We start from the raw sequence: 22,644 nt of genomic DNA on the forward strand, positions 1-22,644 counted from the left end.
TCTCTCTCTCTCTCTCGGTCTCTTCCGGGCTCTTTCGTCTCTCGCGGTCTCTCATGTCGTCGTCTCTCTCTCGTCTCTCCTCCTCTCCTCTCTTCTCTCTTCTCACGGTCTCTCTCTCCTCTCTCTCTCGTCGCTCTCTCTCTCGATCTCTATTCTCTCTCTCTCTCTTCTCTCTTCTCTCGGGTCATCGTCTCTCAGTCGCGTTGGGCGAGAGCGGTACATGGAGAGGTCGCTCTAGGCGAGGAGGCGAAGGGGCCTCCGGGTTAGGGAGAGGCTCGAGGTCTCGGGCGTTGGAAGCTTTCGCGGTGTCACCTGGGTGCTCTTCCCTCGGTCGTCCACCTCTCTCTTCGTCCCTCGGCCCGTCAAGCGAGGTGCGGGTCCTTCCCGCTCTGAGGCTCGGTCTAGTCTCTCAGAGGATAGAAGGAGCTCTCTCCTATGTTTCCTCCTGCGCGACCAGATCCTCTACTCAAAGACAATGATAGCATACGAGTGCTCGGGTTCGCTGGCGCCTGTCTCAGCGTCACACAGTGAGTCGCAGGGGGAGATCGAGGTGTCGGATTCCTGTATCTGCGTCCAGGCCGTACTCTCTTCCGGTGGTCTCAGCGTCGTCTTTCGGTATGGTTTGGTGGTCTAGACATCGTAGTGGTGTTGAAAGGGCTTAAGGATGTCGGTATATCTTGCTCTCTCTTCGGCGTCCCACCGCCCTCCCGCAGGGGAATACTGGGGCATAATTATGACAACAGAAAGCATTCACCTTAAGTAATTGAAAAGCAATGCGCTGTGTTGTGTGACTTCGATGAGTGGCTCTGTACTTGTCAATGTGCTCTTTGTCGTGTTGTTGTGGATGCTCAGGCCAGCGCGCCTCCTCTCTGCTGTGTGGCTCGCGCAGCGCTGAGAGAAAAGGAACTCGTCCATTGTGGCAGGTTCAGGAGGGAGCAGAGAGAGAGAGAGAGTCGAGGCGTAGATGTCGGAGTACGAGAGTAGAGATCGAGTAGACTCTTGTCGATCTCGGTCTAACAGCCGTGAGGCACACGACGCGCTAGCGTGCGACGTAGTAGAAGAACGCACAGGGAGGTGGGAGAAGCACATACAGACACTCATAATCACACACACAGCTGCATTGTTTTCATTCTTAGTGATGGCTCTGTTGTTCGATATAATAATAAGCCACAATAGTCCCTGCACGCAGCTTTTTGGGGGGGTGAGCGCCAAGGAAGGCATATATCGACATCTTTAGGCCCTCTTCAACCATCCAAAATCGACGGATGTTTCTAGTGACCAGGCTGACAACACAGCCACACTACAACACAGCCACACTACAACACAGCCACACTACAACACAGCCACACTACAACACACCACTATACAAAGGATCTCAGGAGAGAGAGGCCAAAGGTAACACATACTCAGAGAGAGAAAGTCTCTTTCTGATTTTCTCTCTCCATGCCTCTAGCGTGTAGGAGTCCAAAGAATCCTACCCCACAGAGACACTAGAGAAGAAAAAGAGAGAGAACATAGAGAGAGGATAAAAACCACCACAGGAGCAGAGCAGAATTACCATTTCAAGCATCGTATACAAGTTTTCCCTGTGAACACAGACTGCTAGAGGAGAGGAGAAGAGCAGAGGGGGGAGGAGGGTGGAGAGTGAGTCAGGATGCATACAGGCCCCCACTGGCAAACAGGGATCAGAACATAAGAGGTGTATGTGTTGGGGGGGAGAAATGAAGAGAGCAGAAGACACATTTCTGTTGTTCGCTGTAACTATGGACAGTAAAGTTGTATTGTATTGTGTGTGCGTTTGTCATCACCTATCAACACACCTGACCTGTTTATACTGTGTGTATACCACACATGCTATAGTCTAGTAATGTACAGAGAGACACGTGTGTGCCCTCCAAATGCGTTTTAACCTTGTCCACAGAAAGAGAGGGGGAGAGAGAGCGGAGAAGGAGAGAGCGAGTCCAGTTGAGCTCAGTAATTACCATTAATGAAAGCAGCGTTGCATGCAGGGACTCATCCTGCTCTCCTATTCACTCTCTGGGCCTCAGGGACACAGCCCAAAATCTCATATCCTCCGCATTCCCACCTCTCTCCCTCTTTTTCACCCTTTTCTCCCTTTCCCCCTCCTCTTTCCCCTAAATCTCATTGTGCACCTCTATCTCCCTATCCAGGCTCTCCACCCGTCCTAACTCCCTCCCATGCCAGTTCCTTTCCTTGATCCCTTTACTCTTATTTTTGCTCTTTACAACATACTTTTTAAAATTCTTACCCGTCTCTCTTCCTCCTCTTTGTCTGTCATCCCCTATCAACTTTATCAGTCTCTCCTAATTCTTTCTCCTTCCTCATCTTTCTTCAACTTCCCTGTCTGTCTCCCACCTTTTCTTCCGCATTCTCACCGACTCTTTATCAATTTCAATTCAATTTATTGGCATGGGAAACATAGGTTAATATTGCCAAAGCAAGTGAACAAGATAATAAACAAAAGTGTGTTGGGGTTTGTTCTTCACTGGTGGCCCTTTCTTGTGGCAACAGGTCACAAATATTGCTGTGGTATTTCACCCTATAGATATTGGAGTTTATCAAAATTGGATTTGTTTTCAAATTCTTTGTGGGTCTGTGTAATCTGAGGGAAATATGTGTCTCTAATAAGGTCATATATTTGGCAGGAGGTTAGGAAGTGCAGCTCAGTTTCCACCTAATTTTGTGGGCAGTGTGCACATATACTGTCTTCTCTTGAGAGCCAGGTCTGTCTATGGAGGCCTTTCTCAATTGCAAGGCTATGCTCACTGAGTGTGTACATAGTCAAAGCTTTCCTTAAACCAAACTTCTCTCTCTCGCTCTCCCCATCTATCTATCGCTCTCTACACAATGAATCCGGAGGGTTATATTTTGTACATCTCCATCAACTCCCTATTCTTTCTCTCCCCTCCCAGCTCTCTCTCCGGCTCTCTGCCGCTCCCTTGCTTTCATCTCCCTCACATTCCACTCTTTTTCATCCCATATTCTATCTCATTCTCCCCCACCCTCCTCCTCTCACATTTCTATCTCTCTATCGTTCTCCGACACACAATCACTCTTCCCGCTCTCCTGGGCACGCTTTGGTCTCGCTCTAGTCAAGCCTTTTTCCTCCTGCATTTCCCTGACGGATACACACACACCTCCACCATCCTGGAGACCGTACCCCGACGTACGTACCACCAACACACACACACACACACACACACACACACCACACACACACACTAACACCACACACACACACACACACACACACACACACACACACACACACACCACACACACACACACACACACACACACACACACACACACACACACACACACAGCTCCCTGATGGATACGAACACTTACACCTCCACATACACCCTGAACGATTCAGACACTTAGCTCCATACCCACACACTCCTCCCTGTCTGCACACCTACACCATATGCTCACAGTGTTGTGTTGTCAGGACACAACATCCATTAGTATTTGCCTATTAACAGTAATCCAACTCTGCCAGTCATAATGCCAATGGCACAATACAAACACATTGGCGAGAGAGAGAGACAAACATAAATACATAAACATGACCTTGTAGTGATGGGCCCAGCCTCCTAAGTGACTGTCCACACTGTATGCAAGGATTTGCTTTGTGTTGTCTTAGGAATGCTGCATTATCTCACCAACCCCCTCTTGTCACATCTCTGTGAACCAAGTGATGCTTTTGCTTTTACATCTTGTAGGTCTGATATCTGATTGGAAGTTCACTTTTAGAGTATTCTATTGGTCAATGACTCAGATTTTGAATCCAAATCCAAGCTTAAATTCATTGTCTCTTTCTCTCTTTGTTCCTGACCTGCTGTGGTGAGATATACTCTGTCTCTTCCCTCTCTCTCCAATGAGCTATGGCCCATTTTATTTTTTATTTTATTTAACTAGGCAAGTCAGTTAAGAACACATTCTTATTTACAATGACGGCCTAGGAACAGTGCGTTAACTGCCTTGTTCAGAGGCAGAATGACATATTTTTTTTACCTTGTCTGCTTGACTCTTCGGTTACTGGCCCAACCCTCTAACCACTAGGCTACCAAGCCATGGTTTCTTTGTATCTCTCTCTCCCTCTCTGATCATGCATATATTGTAATTATTGTTAATGCTTTGTAACTTAAACTTGTGCTTTGTATGTGAATTTATTGAATTTTACAATGTAATTAAATCTATTTGCCTTTCATAGACAACTCTCAAACCTTTCTTGGTAGTTTATTCCTGTAACTGAACAATAGTCCTGCTTGCATGTTGTTGAATCATCTTTATGGAATGAGTTGTCATATTAATTGCATAGTCTTATCACAGGTCCGTTGTGAGATACGCTATATATAATATGACAATATTTACCCCACTACAACCCAATGCATCATGCAATGCTTAACAAGGCTATTTACAATGCTTAACAAGGCTATTGAATTTAACATTGGTGTCTGTCTTTATTCCTTAATCCTACATATCATACTGAAACAGCTACTGTATGTTGGCACTGCCATGTTGAACTGAGCCTTGCTGTTGAAAAACCTCTACAGTGTCCGACTTTAGACTGTCGCAGACGCAGCTCCCCCAACTTCACACACCGACTATCATCTACAGTCGGCTACGTTAGTCTTATTGCCCAAACACAACCTGTATCTTATGTTAGATGGCGTCAATCCTAGGCAAAGCATGTCTCTCAACCGATCTGCCTTACAGGTCGTGGAACTCATATTCAAATTTTAAATATTCCAGAACGAAAACATAGTTCCTATTTTTTTTTAAATCACTGCGCTCTCTTATGACTCTCCATGAAATAGACAGAATAACTAAATTATTAAAAACGTTATTACAGTGATTTTGCAATTGTGCGAAAATAAAAAACGAAGCGGTGGCTAGCTCCTGCACAAATTCTGTGCAAGGACGTCGGTCACCAACGTGACTTGATCAGCTGCTTAGCTAACGTTTGCTGCTAGTTTACTGACATAGGTAACGTTAGTTATCTAGCTAGCTCTACCTTCAGTTAATGACATAAAAAGCTTGGTTAGCCTGTTTCAAATATCCTGAAGTTGTAGACATGCAGCCCCAAAATTAGGAGGGACAGAAATCAGTCTGTAAATCAGCATGTTTCTCCACTAACGCTAACATGCATCTTTGTATTGTTGGGTCAACTGAGTACAGCAGCTGACTCAGGAGGCTACTGCAATGACTCGCGGCAGAACAGCTGCTTCATGAAACTCTTAATAATGTTAGCATTAGCACTACTACAGTAGCTTACTAGCTAGCGTTTGTTGGAAGCATTCTACATTGTGTGTGCTGCACTAAGTAGGTAGCTGGTTGGTTAGCATCATTTCAGTGACTGGCTCAGCTAGCAAGCTATGTAATGTTGGCTTTCGTTCCCATTGTCTAACGTCAGAAATACTGCTCCATGAAACACAAAAATTCTTAGCTAGATATAAATCGGTGGGACTAAGACGTCCTCAACAGKCAAAAAGTACACATTATTGACAGATGTATTGTTCTACAGTAGCTTAGATTCATTTAGACTGTTTTGAGGCAGAAATGGGGTTCAGCGGGGTATGTCACCGATGTAATATTTTTAGCCAAACTACTTTGGATCTATCTCATTACCATTTGTGAAATTCGAGACAGAACAGTGCAGATGGAATCAACGCGCTATCTGACGTAAGACAATGACAGACTCTGGCATTACCTCCCAGTGATTAAAAGTTTTTCAGCCTGTTTGACTTGTGATAGCCTATTCTATATGACCTTCTGAAGCTACTCTGCTGCTTATGGATGAGCGCATTAGGCATGTCACCCAGGTAAAGTAATGATATGATAAAAATAGTGTGCTGGTGAAATGGCCTTCTGGGCACATCACTACCTCTTAGAGTAGGTCTATTTTTAACACATTCATCATCAACCCTGCTGCCCAGGAGAATGAAGTCATGTGGATCACACCTCTTCACTCTAATCCATTAATTCCTCTTAATGAAACATTTTATTAAATGGCAGAAAAAGTTTTTTGCATACCTCCTAGGCTAAAGAGGTCTGAACTAATGGCGAGCTTCCTTACTACGCATGCAGAAGTGTTTCAACATTATAACAACGTGGGCAAGGTCTCATTATTCCATGCGTCTTGAGTTACTTGATAACACGTTCTCTTCGGCAATTACGTTCTGGCCAAGAGGTTGAGATGGTTATGTAAAGAACAGGCTGAGGGGAGAGGAGGCACAGTGGAGTGGTTCCTGAGCCCTATTCAAACACAGATAATGGGTACGGAAGAGCAGGCTCTGCTCATGCACACGCACACACACACACCGACACACACTAGAGAGGAGGGGCTATGGGTATTAGTAACAGTAAAGCTTATGTCCCGACTGGAATTCCTCTTCATGTCCGTGGGTGGAGGTTGTACCAGTTGACCACCATCGTCATGGTGACTGAATGGGGTTGGATGTAGCAGAGCAAGGTTGTTCATTTTGGGGAGCTCAGACAAAGTGGAATGGCTGGCCATCGTTTAAGGACATGGGGATTCATACAGACACAAGTGCAGGGGGAGGGCTCTTTCTGGCCATGGCCAAGACAGTTAGGCCCTTACACTGACGCTCAGCCATGGTATAGGTTAGAGCAGGGGTATTCAGCATGGGTGTCTGCAGCCCCCCCCCCCCCCTCCAATGTTTTTATGAATATTGCTAGCAACAACAAAATAAACACATTTTCTTATGACATACCTACAGTAGAAAAGAGGAGAATATACTATTTGTAATGATGTCAACTTTATTTCTTAACTCCTAATATTGAGAAATTACACTCATTGGAGCCAATTGTACTCACTGGAGTAGGTAACATAGCCGCTGGCTGCTGTGATAGGTTTCTTGACTTGGACATTTTTACCAACACATGGCTAACCTTTGTTAAACCAGCTAAACAGCTGCTCTTAGCGAAAATGTGTTTTGAGTTTCCATTTTAGCTAATAGGAGTTTACACTTCCTCTTCCAATTATAATGTGGGAGGTCAAAATAATGAAAAACTATCTACCAAATCTATTCAAAATGTTTTTTTGCTAACATATGATGGGGGTCCCTGTCACCGGTTTGCCTGGGAGAGGCTCCCTGGCAATAGAATAATGAAGACCCCTAGTTAGCGGGCTACTCTAATGGAGGAACAGGGAGGGAGGGGGGAGAGGAGAGGAGAACAACAAAAGAGGGAAGAGAAACGTGGGTACACACACACACACACACACTGAAAGTTGAACTAGTTGAACTCCCTGGGCAGTAGCGTGTCCAACCTCTTCTATTCTGCTCTGTCCACTGAGTGTTGGCTCTGATAAACTAGCACTATTATATTCCACCCCCCTTCCCTCCACCATTACGCTTACTCCCACGGCATTCTCCCTCTGTCCTCGCCTTCTGTGGGTAATGACGGCGCAAGACAGACCCACACCTTACACACAGATGCCTGCATGCACACACACCACACACACACACACACACACACACACACACACACACACACACACACACACACACACACACACACACACACACACACACACACACACTTACACCTCCCCATCCTGAAGAAGTACGTACGCGCGCACACACCCACACACACACTTACACCATCCTGGAGACGTCATGTCATGCGCGCACACACACACACACACACACACACACACACACACCCAAAACTCCCTAGGATTAACTTGTTATTTTAATCTATAGCGCCTATTCTCTGGCCCAAATTCCAGCAGAAATCAATGGGGGATATGGAGGCTGATAAGCCATTAAAAGTAAAGGGATACCACCAGCGATGAACACAGCCCATGAATCTGTAATCACACTGACATTCTGGATTCAGTTTATATATCAGTGTGACGGCAGGTCCTAATGTGTGCTTTACTGTGGACTCTAATGGTGAGGTGGAAATGAGTGTTATATATCGTCAGTGTACACACAAATCTGTGTAAATGACGTCTGTTTATGAGCTGGTGTAGACGGCTGGCCCTGGGATCCAGGTTTCTCATGCATAATGGTTATGCAAAGCAGAAGATGCAGCTGTGAATCTCCTCTCACACAGAGGAAGGCGATATTAAATATATAGATTATACTCTGTAGACGTAGTGCTTCTCTGGAGTTCAAAAGAGGCTCTCGGAAGTTTTTACTAGGAGGAAGGAGAGAAAATTCTGTGTCCAAAACTTCTGAACCCAAGGATTCAGAAGCCAGCTTCAAGGGGTTCTTAGACAGACAGTATGTAGTGGTAGATATAGGGGAGAGGGGGAAAAAAAGGGGAGATCACAATTCTGTTTGCACAGTTGTTTACATGGATACGCTTCTTAATAAAAACCTATTTGGAACAAGCCATTACATTTCGTTATTATCATGGCATTTCATTATTATTCAGGTTATTACTTTTAAATATGAATCAACAAATTAAGGGGGGGTTCTGTTGCATTTTTTTATTGACAACATTAATTAGGCTAGGGTCTATTTCACTCCACTTCCTGTCTGACTGACATGCCCAAAGTAAACTGCCTGTTACTCAGGCCCAGAAGCCAGGATATGCATATAATTGGTTCCATTGGATAGAAAACACTTTGAAGTTTGTAGAAATGTTAAAATAATGTATGAGACTATAACACAATTGATATGGTAGGAGAAAATCCAAAGAAGAGCCCATGCTCTTACAATGGAAAGCTATGGGTTATATGCATTTCCAGCTCCCAGATTGCAATTCTTATTGCTTCCACTAGATGTCAACAGTCTTTGTTCAAGGTTTCAGGCTTGTTTCTTCCCAAACGAGGAAGAATTTTGAGTTTTGGTACTGGGAGTCAGAGTTAAAGATCAGTCTGTGCGCACGCAACGAAGAGGAATTTGCTCAATAAGCATTTGCTTATTTTGCTTTTCAATTGAACATACTTCTTTCCGTATGAAATATTATAGTTTAATTACATTTTAAGGTACCTGAGGATTAAATAGAAACGTATTTTGACTTGTTTTAACAAAGTTTAGCAGTAGCTTTTGGAATCCTTTCTCTGCATGTTGAATGAGTGGATTACTCAAATCGATGGCGCCAAATAAACTGACCTTTTGGGATATAAAGAAGGATTTTATCTAACAAAACGACACTACATGTTGTACCTGGGACTCTTAGGATTGCAAATCAGAGGAAGATTTTCAAAAAGTAAGTGAATATTTAATCGCAATTTGTGATTTTCTGAAGCCTGTGCTGGTTTAAAAATATTTTAATGTGGGGCGCCATCCTCAAACAATCGCATGGCATGCTTTCGCTGTAAAGCCTATTGTAAATCAGACAATGCAGTTAGATTAACACAAATTTAAGCTTTTAACCGATATAAGACACTTGTATGTACCTAGATGTTTAATATCCATAATTTTAATGATTATTTATTTGATTGTGCGTCCTCCAAATTCACGGGAAGTTGTCGACAGTTGTCCCGCCTATCCCAGAGAGGTTAACGGAAATGTATGAAGGAATTGACAAGGAAAGTATGAAGGGGACACCTATGCTATAGTATGAAGATGAAATTGACAATCATTAAAATAGAAACATGAAACATGTCCATAGCCTATTTATTAGCAACACTGATTGTCAAGGGAGAGAGTATTGGAAAGCTTTTTCAAATACTGTGAGGAACTACTATAATTTGAAAAGATGTAAAAGAAAACCAGACCTTTGTTGACATACTGTGTGAGGTGAAGAAACATTACTGAGAAGCCCAGCTGGGCAGGTACTTCTACGCTTGAATCGGCATGCACYCTCCGTCAACATGAGCAGGACAAAGAAAGCAGACACATGCTCATTGTTCACATGGAGTGCATAAATGATGGTTATGAAATAAACCACAACTTGTTTCTCATAAGTGTAGCAGGTTGTGAACGTTTTCACTCCGAGAAAGAGAACAGTAAATTACTGTAATTAATACATGCATAAACAGAAATTTATGTGACCAAATGAGATTAACGGTAAATTGCCTGTTTTACAAGCAGTCGATTACCACATGGGCAATGTTCCCTCTAAGCTGTGCACGTGCGTGGGTGAGCAGTAGCACTGAGACTGCTGCGCAGCTCCCTGAGCTCCCTGGACTGGTGTGCAGAATGCAGAAGAAATATCAGCCCACAAAGAGAAGCACGAGATTGAACTTCACTCAACTTTCTAGAGTTTTCCCTGTTAGTTAAGACTACCAACGTTTCCCTTTACTGTGGCAATTGTGATCGAGTCAACGCAATATTAGCCACTTTCAATGCAACATACCGGAACAAAACAAACTATGCAAGACATTTTGTTATAGGCAGAACGCATAGGAGTAAGATTCTATTGCACACGACTCAACGGCARAGCCAATCAGAGCTGCAGTAGGCCTACCTGCAAATAGACCATTGCCATATATGAATCTGTGCTATTTAGCTTGAACTGGACTGTGTTTACAGCTGTGGTCTTGAGTAGATGCACTTGTTTTGAGATCAAAGCAAGAGCTGCATGTAGCCAGATGTGCACATTTTGTTCATATCCTTTGCCAGTTAGTGAGTTATTAGCCCAGTTATATATAATTTGTAGTCAGCAATAGAGGAGTGATTGCTTCCTACAAGAGCACAAAACGTTTACATTTCTATAGTTCTTTGAAAAGCAGGTTAGGTAAAGAGCTTATTTTTGTCTTAAAGGGGCAGTGCTGTATTTTGAGACAGCCAAGTAGCCAATAGGCAGAGGGTAGCATAATTTGTCTGATTGCCTGTAATAATGGTATGAGAATAATAATACATTTTGTTTTATAAAGTTGTTTCCAGCATCAAACAACGCAACAACATTTTCAGTCACATCCTTGTCAGAAGGACAAGTGGATAAACAGGTTAGTGTCTAAAGTCTCATGGAATGTAGGCCTACATTGAATGTCACACATTGGCTGCTACTGAAGGCTGAATAATTAAACAGTCATTTCCATGTTAAAATGTTATGGGATGCATTTTCTCCATTGTTTTTGATGGTAGGTCACTCTGGTAGGCCTACATTATGATCTCATAGTCACAGTAGACTACTTGGCCAATGTCTGAAACTGCAACTTAAAGTGGGGCACAGCCTCAGTGTTCACAGTAAACGTGCACTGGAAGTTGCACAGAATTTTGGCAACATTCAGGACTGGGCATGATCAGCGTTGATTAGTTTATAAATTAAAATATGCCATATCGAATTATACCATGCCAGGTTGGAGAGGACTTGCCCATTGTCCATTTGACACAACGTTAGCGCATTATAGGCCACAGAGCCAGAAAACTGGACCTAATAGCAGGAGTGTCTGCTAATGATTATAAGCAATTGTTTTGCTAACTTAGTCTGTCTATTCAACTTTCTATATCTCCTCCTCTTTCCAACTGATGATAGGTGCTATAGGCTATGGTACTTCAGTAAAATATGGTTTGATTTGTGGACTTTTATACAATTCACATTTTAATTGCTTGCTAGTATAAATCTCTCTTCTTTTCAAAAAGGTTTGATGTGTCTGTCTATTGATTAATGATTTAACATCTTTCYACAAGGCGTTTACCTCCATGGAAATGAAGCGAATAAAAAATAACTGAAATCTTAAAATGAACGTAGGTTTATTTAAACGGTTTTGATGGTTATTTTATTTACATGGTCTTCATCCATAACCGTCAGTGACATGGTTATTGAATTACCGTCACAGCCCGAATGTCAGCCTCTTTCCCTGCTCCTTCTGGGTCTCTTCTTACATTTAATTGGCTGTCTGACAGTCCTCTATGGACCTGTAGGCCACTGATTACACTGATGGGGTCGGTGGCAGGGACAGTAATGTGACCAAATACATGTTGTGACAGTTGTATGGTTACTGAAGCAGCACGGGACATATTTATGACGAGAGGGTTTCAGTTCAGCATGAGACTGGACTGCAGGCCCTGAAGATATCATGGTGTGTTGGTGTGTGTGTGTACTCTACAGCATCTTTGCATTTGTGAAGTGTGTGTGTTGCATATGATAGTGTTTGTAGTTGCCACATATTTAGCATTGAAGGACTTCAGTTTAATGGTCACCAGGCCTCCAAACAATCAGGATGTACAGTGTGACTATCTGTGAGGGGGAGTGGTAAACATAGCAAGTCACTATGGTTCGATCCCTTAAAGTAATGCTGCAGGATAACCTTGATGAGAAAAGTTGGTTATAAATAGGCTTTGTTGTGATGCGAAGGGATATGAATGTAAATGACATGCAAATGTGTCCAACAAACATTGCATCTGTATTCAAATGTGCCTTAGATACTGAAATGTGAGTAAGGTTTGGGACTGGGGACATGAAACAGAGCTTTGGTTGAAAGTGGATGCGAATATGAGCAATAATGGAGAAGTTTCCCAGAGCCTTCGTGAGCTCTACTCTACATGAAGACACTAGCATAATCCACACTGCATTTCTGAATTCCTGCATATTGTTTGGAATGTAAATATTTAATGATAAACTCTATTTGAAAATGGTTATGTTCAATTTTTTGAAAAAGTGGAAATGTTGATAACTAACTTTAAAAATGATCTATGTTTTCTACAGTCCACTGGAGAGGTTGGTGCTGATTATTCAAACACGCACACACAGACAGACGTGCGCATACAGGGAGCGTGCCAAAACAAAATCCTTTGATGCCGGTGATCAGACAAAGCATGCAATGTCTTCAGAAATCCACAAAGCCAGTTGAAAGCTTACACAACCATCAAATCCTCCTCTACCTTTATGTCTCTTTGTTTTGTTTCTCTCTCCATCTATTTCTCACAACTTCAGCAGGGATGGTCATCAGATGTGAGAATGAATCACTCCAACATCACCATGTGCATAATACACTGTGTCATTAGTCTACTGAGACAATTCAATGGCTGTACTTTGAAAGAATGTCCTTTCTTAGCAGATTTGAAACAACTTTCACCCATTCTGTGAATTAATGTTATTACTTAGAAAATAAACTCTCTTCAACTTTCCAACTCAAAGAGAATACTTCATCCACAGTCGGGCATTAAGCAGCCCTCTGCATGTCTCTCACTATTTCACATTCACAAACGTCCTGATATTAGACTGCTGACGGTCAGGGAGTTATACTGGGTGTATTCATGCTTTAGTGTGTGTGAGAGTATGTTTGGTGCTTGGGTATGCAGAGTGCTTCTCTGGACCCCAGTATTCAAGTGTGTGTGTGTGTGTGTGTGGGGTGTTCCTGTTCCTAACCCCCTCCAACACTGTGCACCCAAACACACATTTGAGAGGAAAGGTAAATCTCTCTCTTTCTCTCAGACTACTGCCCACCTCTCTAAATGTCGTCACTTCTATCTATTCAATTCCCCTCCTCTGGCTTCCATTTCACTATTCCTCTGTCTTCGATCTACAGTGGGGAGAACAAMTATTTGATACACTGCCGATTTTGCAGGTTTTCCTACTTACAAAGCATGTAGAGGTCTGTGATTTTTATCATAGGTACACTTCAACTGTGAGAGACGGAATCTAAAACAAAATCCAGAAAATCACATTGTATGATTTTTAAGTAATTAATTTGCAGTTGAAGTGTACCCATGATAAAAATTACAGACCTGCTTTGTAAGTAGGAAAACTTGCAAAATCGGCAGTGTATCAAATACTTGTTCTCCCCACTGTATATCAGCTCCATCATCTCTCATTCTCACTATCCCTCTCCTATTTACCTCTCTTCCAACCTTTCATGTCTTTTATTCCTACCTTTTCTATTGCTCTCTATTTTTCTCGTATTCTCTCTCTATACACTCCCTATATTACACCACCTATCCTTCCCTCTATGTATCTCTCATATCCCTCTCTCAACATTTATTGGATCAGTGCATTTATAGATGCTTGTATATTGTTATATTACATTGTTTGCCACTTKCCCCCTCCAAAACCAATTATGCAATAAATAAATAGATAAACAACATAGCGGCCATCCTTCATGGCTGTCTAACAGTGCCAAATGGCCTAAATCAGATTGCAGGAATGAAACAATAAAAATATAAAATGCTGAGAGTAGGCTAGATTTAATTATCAGACACCTTAGCGGCAGGTAACCCAAACAGCATTTGACTACAGGAGATGTCCGACCTAGCAGATACACAATCCAGGGAGGTGACTAGGAGGACACCAGAAAGTAAGATAGGAGGAGAGGAGGACAGGCTGAGGAGAAGAAGAATGTAGTGGGGGTAAGGGAGCAGAGGAGGAAGAGGAGAAGGAGGGAAGGAAAAGTACATGTGGGGGAGGAAGAGAGGAGTAGAGGCAGAGAAAAAGAAAAGGAATGTGATGAGGAGAGGCGAAGGAGAAGAGGAGGGGAGTGTGGGGGAAGAGGAGAGGTATAGACGCAGAGAACAAAAAGAAGCGGTGAGTGTGGGGAGTAGGACAGGAAGAGAGGTGGAGGAGAATATATATAGAAGAAGTGGGGTGTGCGGGGGAAGAGGACAGTAGAAGAGGTGAAGGAGAAGAAGAGGTGTGTGTGGAGAGGAAGACGGGATTGTAGGCTGAGCTCAGGTGTCTTAAAGCAGATATTATTGTCTTATCTGTCACCTGCAGCAGCTCAGCTATTCTTTTAGAGAGAGAGAGGAACTGCTAGGGGAGGGAACATAGATGGTGTGTGTGTGTATACCTTTGGGTGTGTGTGTTATGTAGATTAAATTCCCCCTTCTCCTCCTCAGCACAGAGGGAAAATAAACACGGTAAACACTGGGCTTCACTTCTCTGCTGTGCTGTAATCTGTTCTGAAGGCCACGGGGGTCTGGGAGATGTGTATGGAGGCACATGTCAACTGTCTCTGCAGGAACAACAAGCTAGAGTCTTGCTTCTGACTGCAAAAGTTGGCTTGGAGTGCAAGAGGAAGCCAAGTATTGAATCCTGGTGAACACTGTTAAGGATAATAATGGTGCCTTGRGACTGTGATCCCATTAGCTTGTAGCCGTGATAGTGTGTAGTTTGCGCATAGTTAGCATGCAGCTGCGTACCTGCAGTGGTCAAGCAATGCTGCTCTGTTTCAAGTAGTTGGCATGTAACTGTCGAATGGCCGTCTTTCTACGGTGGTCATTAGCATGTAGCCGTGTTAGCGTGTAGTTATGCAGCATATAACTCCTTACCTGCGGTGGTGAGGCAGTGTTCCTCATCGCTGTTGTCCTGACAGTTGTCTTGTCCATTACACAGGAAGCTGCGGTCCACACAGCGCCCGTTACGACACTTGAAGCGGGCCTCCAAGCACACCAGCGGGTTACCTGCTGTGAGAGTACCACAACATGACTCAGAGGTTAGAGGTCAGGGGTTAGAGATTAGGTATGTGATAAACATACTGTAGGCATTGTTTTGATTTGTTTTTATAACCACTAGCTCCTTAACACTAGAAGTGCAGAGACCAAACTGCGCACAGCTCACCTGGCAGTTGCCCTCGGAACAGAACCTACAACATCTGCAAGCGACATGTTTATGGGAAGTGTTGCAAGCAAGAAAAAGCGAAGATTTGTCGACTCTTAGGACAAGGGATAACAGCAAAAAGAGATCCAACTGATGCCATTGCATGAAGACAGATGCTTTACTGTAAGCACGAGTGAGGCCAAGAATAATATGTCCAATAAATGACAATAATGGACTATTTTTACTTTCGTGCTGATTTGACTATTTATCAAGCCCACTTTGAACTGATACTGATGTTTAGGATAATGATAATTTATTCATTTCACCGTGTGTCTTGCTGACCGTGCGTCTTAGTGGTTTGGGTATTTGCATTTGTTTTGTCGTTATAGAATCAAGTTGTTACCGTGTTCCAACGCACATGCTTTTTTTCAACATAGTTGTACAAAGGCAAAACCATGAATAAAATTGGTTTATCACTTGGAATTCTGTGCTTTTAGTGTTTTTCATTTTTACATATAGCCTAGAGTAACATAAACGAATAAAAATGCTATTATGTAAAAATATATATTTTTCCGTATTCTAATGTTACCTAAGACCTTCATAAACACACCCAAAGGATTATTTTCCCGATAACATTACATTTATTTATTAGACTGTTAGAATGTTGATGCCCCAAAAGACATTGGCTCAAAGTGGAGTCCCTCGAGGCCTGGCACTTTAGGTGTTAAACTAAAGAGCAGAAGCTGTCCTAAAAAACAAGAGAAACCTCAAACCTCAATCCAAAACATATACTGTAACACAGTCCAATTTAACAGAAACGTTGGGATTTTAGACTATCCAAAATTATCAGACATTTGAAGAGGGGAGTAATGAAAAAATGTAACACATCACACGGGATCGAGAGATACAGTAAAACCATTTGATCAGGGTTTTTGATTAGATACAAAAAAATCTAACTCGAACTAGCATGAGAGACATCAGAAAAGTTCTGATTCCTCTTTGCACTCTGTGCTGCTTGGCCTTTGTTCCAAGCCTGGGCAGAATTAGGCGGAATTATCTTGTGAGACGATTCCGACAATTACCCAATGGAGATGATGTGGTCGGCTCTGAGAGTGTGCCGCTCCCAGCACAGAGCACACGGAGGGATAACAGCTCCATTGAAATAGCTAGATTAGATGTGTAAGCCGCGTCAGCGTGGGGGCCTGCGGGCTAGGCATAGTGTTTTTGACGATGGAGAGTGATTGGTTCGTTAGAAGCTGCCCGGTTGAGATGGAGAGAGACAGGAACAGAGACACCACTCCCACCAATTCCTCTCCCAATCCTCCACTATAATATACTACAGCTGGCTCCCAAATGATCCCTATCTCTGTACTGTGTCTGCCAACAAGAGGGCAAATCGCACTGACTATAGGACCAGAAAACCAACCTGAGTGTGAATACAGTATGTGGCTAAATAGAGAGTGGTTTCCATGATAATTGTATATTAGGGTCATGATGAGGTTTGGTTGTAAGGGTTATTATGGGATGGGAGGTGGTTGCCGTGGGATACTCACTGCAGTTCTCCTCGTCGCTCCCGTCAGGACAGTCACTGAAGCCGTTACAGCGGAAGCGCCCGATGATACAGTGGATCCCGTTGGCACAGGCGAAAAATGTTGGAGCACACTTGGACTTTATCTTGGCTGTGGGGAGGAGATAGGGAGAGAGAGAGAGAGGGAGAGAAGGATCTGTTATTTAGGATGATGGCAAAAATATCTATGGATGGATGATGCTGCAGTTTTAAGTGTGTCATAATAGAATTGAGCTGTGGGGATAAGAGAAGTAGAGAGCGAGAGAGAGAGAGAGAGAGATAAGGAAGAAGAGAGAATGAGAAGGAAGCAAGGACAGCAGGAGAGAGATGGAGAGGAGAGGGAAAGAAGGAAGGAGAGAGATGAAGAGCAGGACAGGGAGAGAGCGGGAGAGAAGGAGTGAGAGAGAGGATGAGAATGGTAGGGAGAGAGGGATGTGTTATATGGGACATACCAGACAACCACTGTATATTACAGGATGTTGATGGAGTGTCATTCATGGCCTTAAAGGATCCTCTTATTGGCATTCTGGCAATGGTGCACTTTGAATACAGAACTGTTGTTCTGTCATACTAAAGGTCAGTGAATTAATCTGTTCTACTTATCCTGCAGTACTTCTTTGCACTTTCTCTATTGGCCTACTGCCCTCAACTTAAGAGCTACTGGTTGGAGACAGAATGGAAAGCAGTTAGGAAGGAGAGCAGGCAGAAAGCAGACAGAGACAAAAAGCGAACAGATAGTGGAGGGGACCCTTGGAATAGATCCAACACCAGTCAGTCTAAAGGAGGGTAGATGGAGAGAGGGCCAGAGGACAGATCTCAGTGGACAGCCAGGAGATTGACGAGCCTCCAGCCCCATCATTCAGCACCGTTTAACACCAGTAGCACCTAACTTCAGCTGCCTGCCTCAGACATATTGATCTCCCCTCTCTGGAGGAGGAAAACACAGTGCAGGAATTGCTACACCACAGACAAAGACTTGTGGGGAGAAGTCAGACCAGAAAGACCTTGGGTACTTGGTTACTGCTTTTCAATCCATTGCCGATAGTGGCATTCTAGGGCCAGGATTGGCATTTTGAGAAGTGCATTGGATTTGCACATGGAGTCTGTCCCATAGTGTGACCCAAACCTGCCATGGCAAGATGAGTCCACCATCTGGGACATGCTACTGTGCAAATCAAAGAACCCCTGAGAGTGTTATCTAGATTAGAAATCCACTAACTGGAGAGAGAAAGCTGAAAACATGTCTAAGTCCATGTTTAATTCCCCCTGGAAAATGTATGCAACACAAAAGCTTAGTAACTCAGGCACTTAAAGTATAGATCAAACTTTCTGTCGAAGTAATCCACCTCATACGAGAGCTACAAAGTAGGTTGCATAGCTAGCAGCCAGTTGAGCAACCACTGCCAGTAACCAGTTAGCCACCAGTATGTGGGCACAGACACTGCATACATAACAGGCGGCTCTAGTAAAACCCAGCATTTGAAAGCAAGGCCTCAAACCCCCTGAAGGCGGTGTAGTGAGTGGGTACACAGTACATCTCTCAGCCAGCCAACAGCCAAACATCTCCCTGTGTTTTCCCCACTCTTAATAACAAAGAGAATCGGCCTGTCCATGGCTTGGCACAGCAATTTTTCATATGCTAGGGGCTCACATTTCTCCCCCTACAATCTATTGTGGTAGGCCGATTTATGAGCTCTTTCAAGCTGTGTCGATAATGTGTGGTAGAGGGAGGGGTACGCAGAGCACCCGCATATTCTCCTCTCCTGGCTGAGGAGTGGGTGTGTGTGTTTGTGTGTGTGCGTACAATCTGGGAAGCCTTTGTTTACTGCCACAGAGGAGGCCCTGAGCGCTTAAAGCCCATTTTGCATGGGTGGTATATCACATTCATTAAACAAACGCTGGGGAGAAAAAAGACATGGCTCCGAGCTGTAGCACAACATAAAAGCAAGGATCTAAACAGGCTGTGTAGGTGTACATTAAAGCTAATTTGTCCGCAAACAATGAAGAAAACTCAAAGGTTGTTGTTTTTTCTTCATATTTTCTCTCACTCTGATGTAGAAAATAATAAAAACAGGTTCCCGTCTATCACATATCATGTCTTGTTTTGTATTTKTTTTGGCCTCCTAAGAAAGTGAGAATTCAAGCTGAGAATGATTTGTGGGTATGAGGTGGCTACATGGATCTGAAGTATCAATCTGCCTCTTGTCTGCTCCTTTCCTTTATCATCTACTCATACCATAGAGAGGGGTCAAGGAAAGGAAGCCATTTAACACCATTGAGATGCACCCCTGTGGAGGTGGGTAGTAACCGCATGCTATAGCGTGGTATGAAACAACTTCTAATTGAGGAACCACTGTATCACATCCGGTTGGGCTCGCCTCGTCCTTCACAGGTAGAACAGAGTGCAACTCTCTGGACATAACAAACAATCAAAGTTGATTGGAGAAGCCATTTTGGAGTAAAATAAAGGAAGTGAAGAGGGCAGAGACTTAACAAAATAAAACTCAGACCCTGTTATTACATTTTCCTTGTTTCTCTTTGTTTTTGTTGCATGGAATTGTTGGCTCTCCACCTCTCTAAATTGAAGAACTTCCATGTTGCTGTTTTTTCCTCTCAGAGCATTGCTCTTCAAGCTCTCCCTCTCCCCCTACCTCTTTCCCTCTCCCACCCCTCCTGTGACTCTTTCCCTCTTAGTTGAACTTCTTTCATTCTGGGCCAAGGTTTTTTTCCTTTTTCTCTGTGCCTAAATAGAAGTTGTTTACAAAAATCAGCCCCAGTTTTTTTTCTGTGTTGAATGGCTTCCAAAGTTAGTGGCAGTGTTCAGCTCAGCAGAAAAAATGAAAACGAATGGGCCTGCAGTCAGGCCGAATCCTCTAGAAAAGTCTATCACCAGCAGTAAAACACAACCTGATCTCACTGACACACACACTAACACATGGACGGAAGCACAAACAAGCGCAGAGGCATGCCCACGCACGCACGCACACTTCAGGGGTGAGTGCTTTTCCTTTCAAATCTCTCCTAAACCTTATCCAAGAGAGCATTCTTAATTGCAAATTTGTTTGCCATAAAACTTCCAAGCATGCAAGCAGCAAATAACATATTTTTTCATTGCTTTAATTAAATACTAAGGTTTTCCCTTTTCATGCAGACATTTGCAGCCAAACGAAGGCCATTGCTGCATAGTACACATACTGTTGAACCTTTGAGTAGCTGGTGATTCATCTGAGTCCCTTTATAGACGGACAGAATGAAAAGCAGCGCATATTAAAACACATTATCGTTTCTTTAAATCAAATCAAATGTTATTTGTCACATGCTTCGTAAACAACAAGTGCAGACAAACAGTGAAACGTTTACTTACAGGCCCTTCCCAACAATGCAGATATATATATATATATATATATTTTAATAGAAAAATAATAAACATGAGGAATAAATACACAATGAGTTACGAATCGTTGGCTATGTACACAGAGTACCAGTACCAAGTCGATGTGCAGGGGTACTTGGGGTAGATAGGTAATTGAGGTAGATATGTACATATAGGTAGGGATAAAGTGACTAGGCAACAGGATAGATAATAAACAGTAGCACCAGTGTATGTGATGAGTCAAAAAAATTGTGCAAAAAGGGTCAATGCAGATAGTCCGGGTAGCTATTGGTTAACTATTTAACAGTCTTATGGCTTGGGGGTTGTTCAAGGTTCTCTTGGTCCCACACTTGGTACATCGGTACCGCTTGCCATGCGGTAGCAGAGAGAACAGTCTGTGACTTGGGTGCCTGAAGTCTTTGACAATTCTTAGGGCCTTCCTCTTACGACGCCTGGTATAGAGGTCCTGGATGGCAGGGAGCTCAGCCCCAGGGATGTACTGGGCCGTACATACTACCCTCTGTAGAGCCTTGCGGTCGGATGCCAAGCAGTTGCAATACCAAGCAGTGATGCAGCCAGTCAAGATGCTCTCAATGGTGCAGCTGTAGAACTTTTTAAGGATCTGAGGGCCAATGCCAAATCTTTTCAACCTCCTTAGCGGGAAGAGGTGTTGTCGTGCCTTTTTCACAACTGTATTGGTGGGTGTGGACCATAATAATTCCTTAATGATGTGGACACCATAGAACTTGAAGCTCTTGACCCGCTCAACCTCAGCTCCGTCATTGTGGATGGGGGCATGCTCGGCCCTCCGTTTCCTGAAGTCCATGATCAGCTCCATTGTCTTGCTGWRGTTGAGGGAGAGGTTGTTGTCCTGGCACCACACTGCCAGGTCACAGACCACCTCCCTATAGCCTGCGCATCGTCGTCGGTAAGAGAGGCCGAGGAGTTGAAAGGACATTATCTGACCTTGCCTGTGCGTTTGTGAGGGAAGGAAAATCGATGGGTAATGGAGTCTGGGTGAAAGAAAGGAGGGCAGCCAGAGACTGAGGCAGTCTGCTAGGAGGCTGGAAGATCAAACTAATCAATCTGGCCCCTTCAGGGTCCTGGCCCAGTCTGGCGCCGTACAATACAATAACCTTCTGAGGGAGAACAACCTACAGTAGGTTGGCCCTAAAGAGCCGCCTTCAGCCTTGCTTTCTCTTGGCCCTGAACCTTTAATGGAACTTTATGATCATGCCAGGCCAACAACGTTCAAGCGATGTTACCGATGTGCAAAAGAGGCGCAGTGAGTGACTCCCATATGCTGTACGTATTTACAATAATTGAAAATAACAACATTTCAATCAGCCGACATCATAAACCATCAAGTCATTATGAGCAAATGTTTTCCTAGTTGGTGATGCCACAGGGCCAGCAACCTTCTGTCAAGACAAGTGTGTGCAATATCAACTATGAAAACATCATTTCCAACGCATCTGCATTTAGAAAGCTGGCTTTTTTAACAGATGGTAAGACAGAGAGCGATACAGACAGGCTACTTGGTGTAGAGAATGAGCGTTGTTTAGTGCAGCGATAGATCTCCCCAATAAAGACTCTGTTGCAATATTCATCAGAGGGGCTCATATCTTCTAATAGCCTTGTTTCAAGTCAGTGCATCCGACAATGTGTTGCTCTACAACGGCACATTAGCATTTCTTTTTCTTTTGTGGATTTCAGGGAAGCCGCTTTGCTGGAGCGCAACTGTCTGAGGGGCAGGGAGGGAGTTAAATCTGAAGTAGAAAGAGACAGAGAGAGAGAGGAGAGAGAGGAGAAAGAGAGGGGAGAGAGAGGAGAAAGAGAGAGGAAGAAAGAGAGCGAGGCCTTAATCAATATTTCATCCTGGTCTGTGGTATTAATTGCAGAAGCTCATTGATCAGTCATCCATTAAGCGTCTGGGCTGCACCAGACCTATTCTACATCCCTCTGCATCTACTCTGCACTCCTCTCCTCCTTTCCCCATCCTTCTACTGCCCCCTKCTCTTCTTCTCCGCTCCTCTACTATCTTTCTCTATCCCCTCCCCTTCCTCCTCTTCTCCATTTTTTGTCTTTCCCCTCTTTTCTTTTCCTCCCCTCCTTACTTCTCTCAGTTCTGATGTATTTTTTATTATCAATGTGTTTAATAAAAAAAGGTGTTCCTTTAATGTTGAAATAGATGGTCTCTTCTCCTCTGTGGTGTGTGAGGAGTGTGTCTGAGACAGCGCTGTAACAACATCTATCCCCTCCCCTTCCTCCTCTT

General features: G+C 43.6%; 1 protein-coding gene across 2 annotated transcripts in view; it reads right to left on the reverse strand.

Moving 5' to 3' along the window:
* The window catches only part of LOC111952554 (low-density lipoprotein receptor class A domain-containing protein 3), a 113,871-nt gene that overhangs the window by 23,222 nt on the left and 68,005 nt on the right, over positions 1-22,644 (reverse strand). The window contains exons 3-4 of one of the 2 annotated variants that reach the window (XM_023971363.3): positions 16,983-17,108; positions 15,162-15,293 (exon numbers count right to left, since the gene is read on the reverse strand). In XM_023971363.3, coding sequence (XP_023827131.1) covers positions 15,162-15,293; positions 16,983-17,108 — 258 coding nt within the window. Of the gene's footprint in view, positions 1-15,161; positions 15,297-16,982; positions 17,109-22,644 lie in introns of both variants that reach the window. The other variant, XM_023971362.3, reaches the window with a different exon arrangement.

Source organism: Salvelinus sp. IW2-2015, linkage group LG26, assembly GCF_002910315.2.
Source record: "Salvelinus sp. IW2-2015 linkage group LG26, ASM291031v2, whole genome shotgun sequence".
NCBI lineage: Eukaryota > Metazoa > Chordata > Actinopteri > Salmoniformes > Salmonidae > Salvelinus > Salvelinus sp. IW2-2015.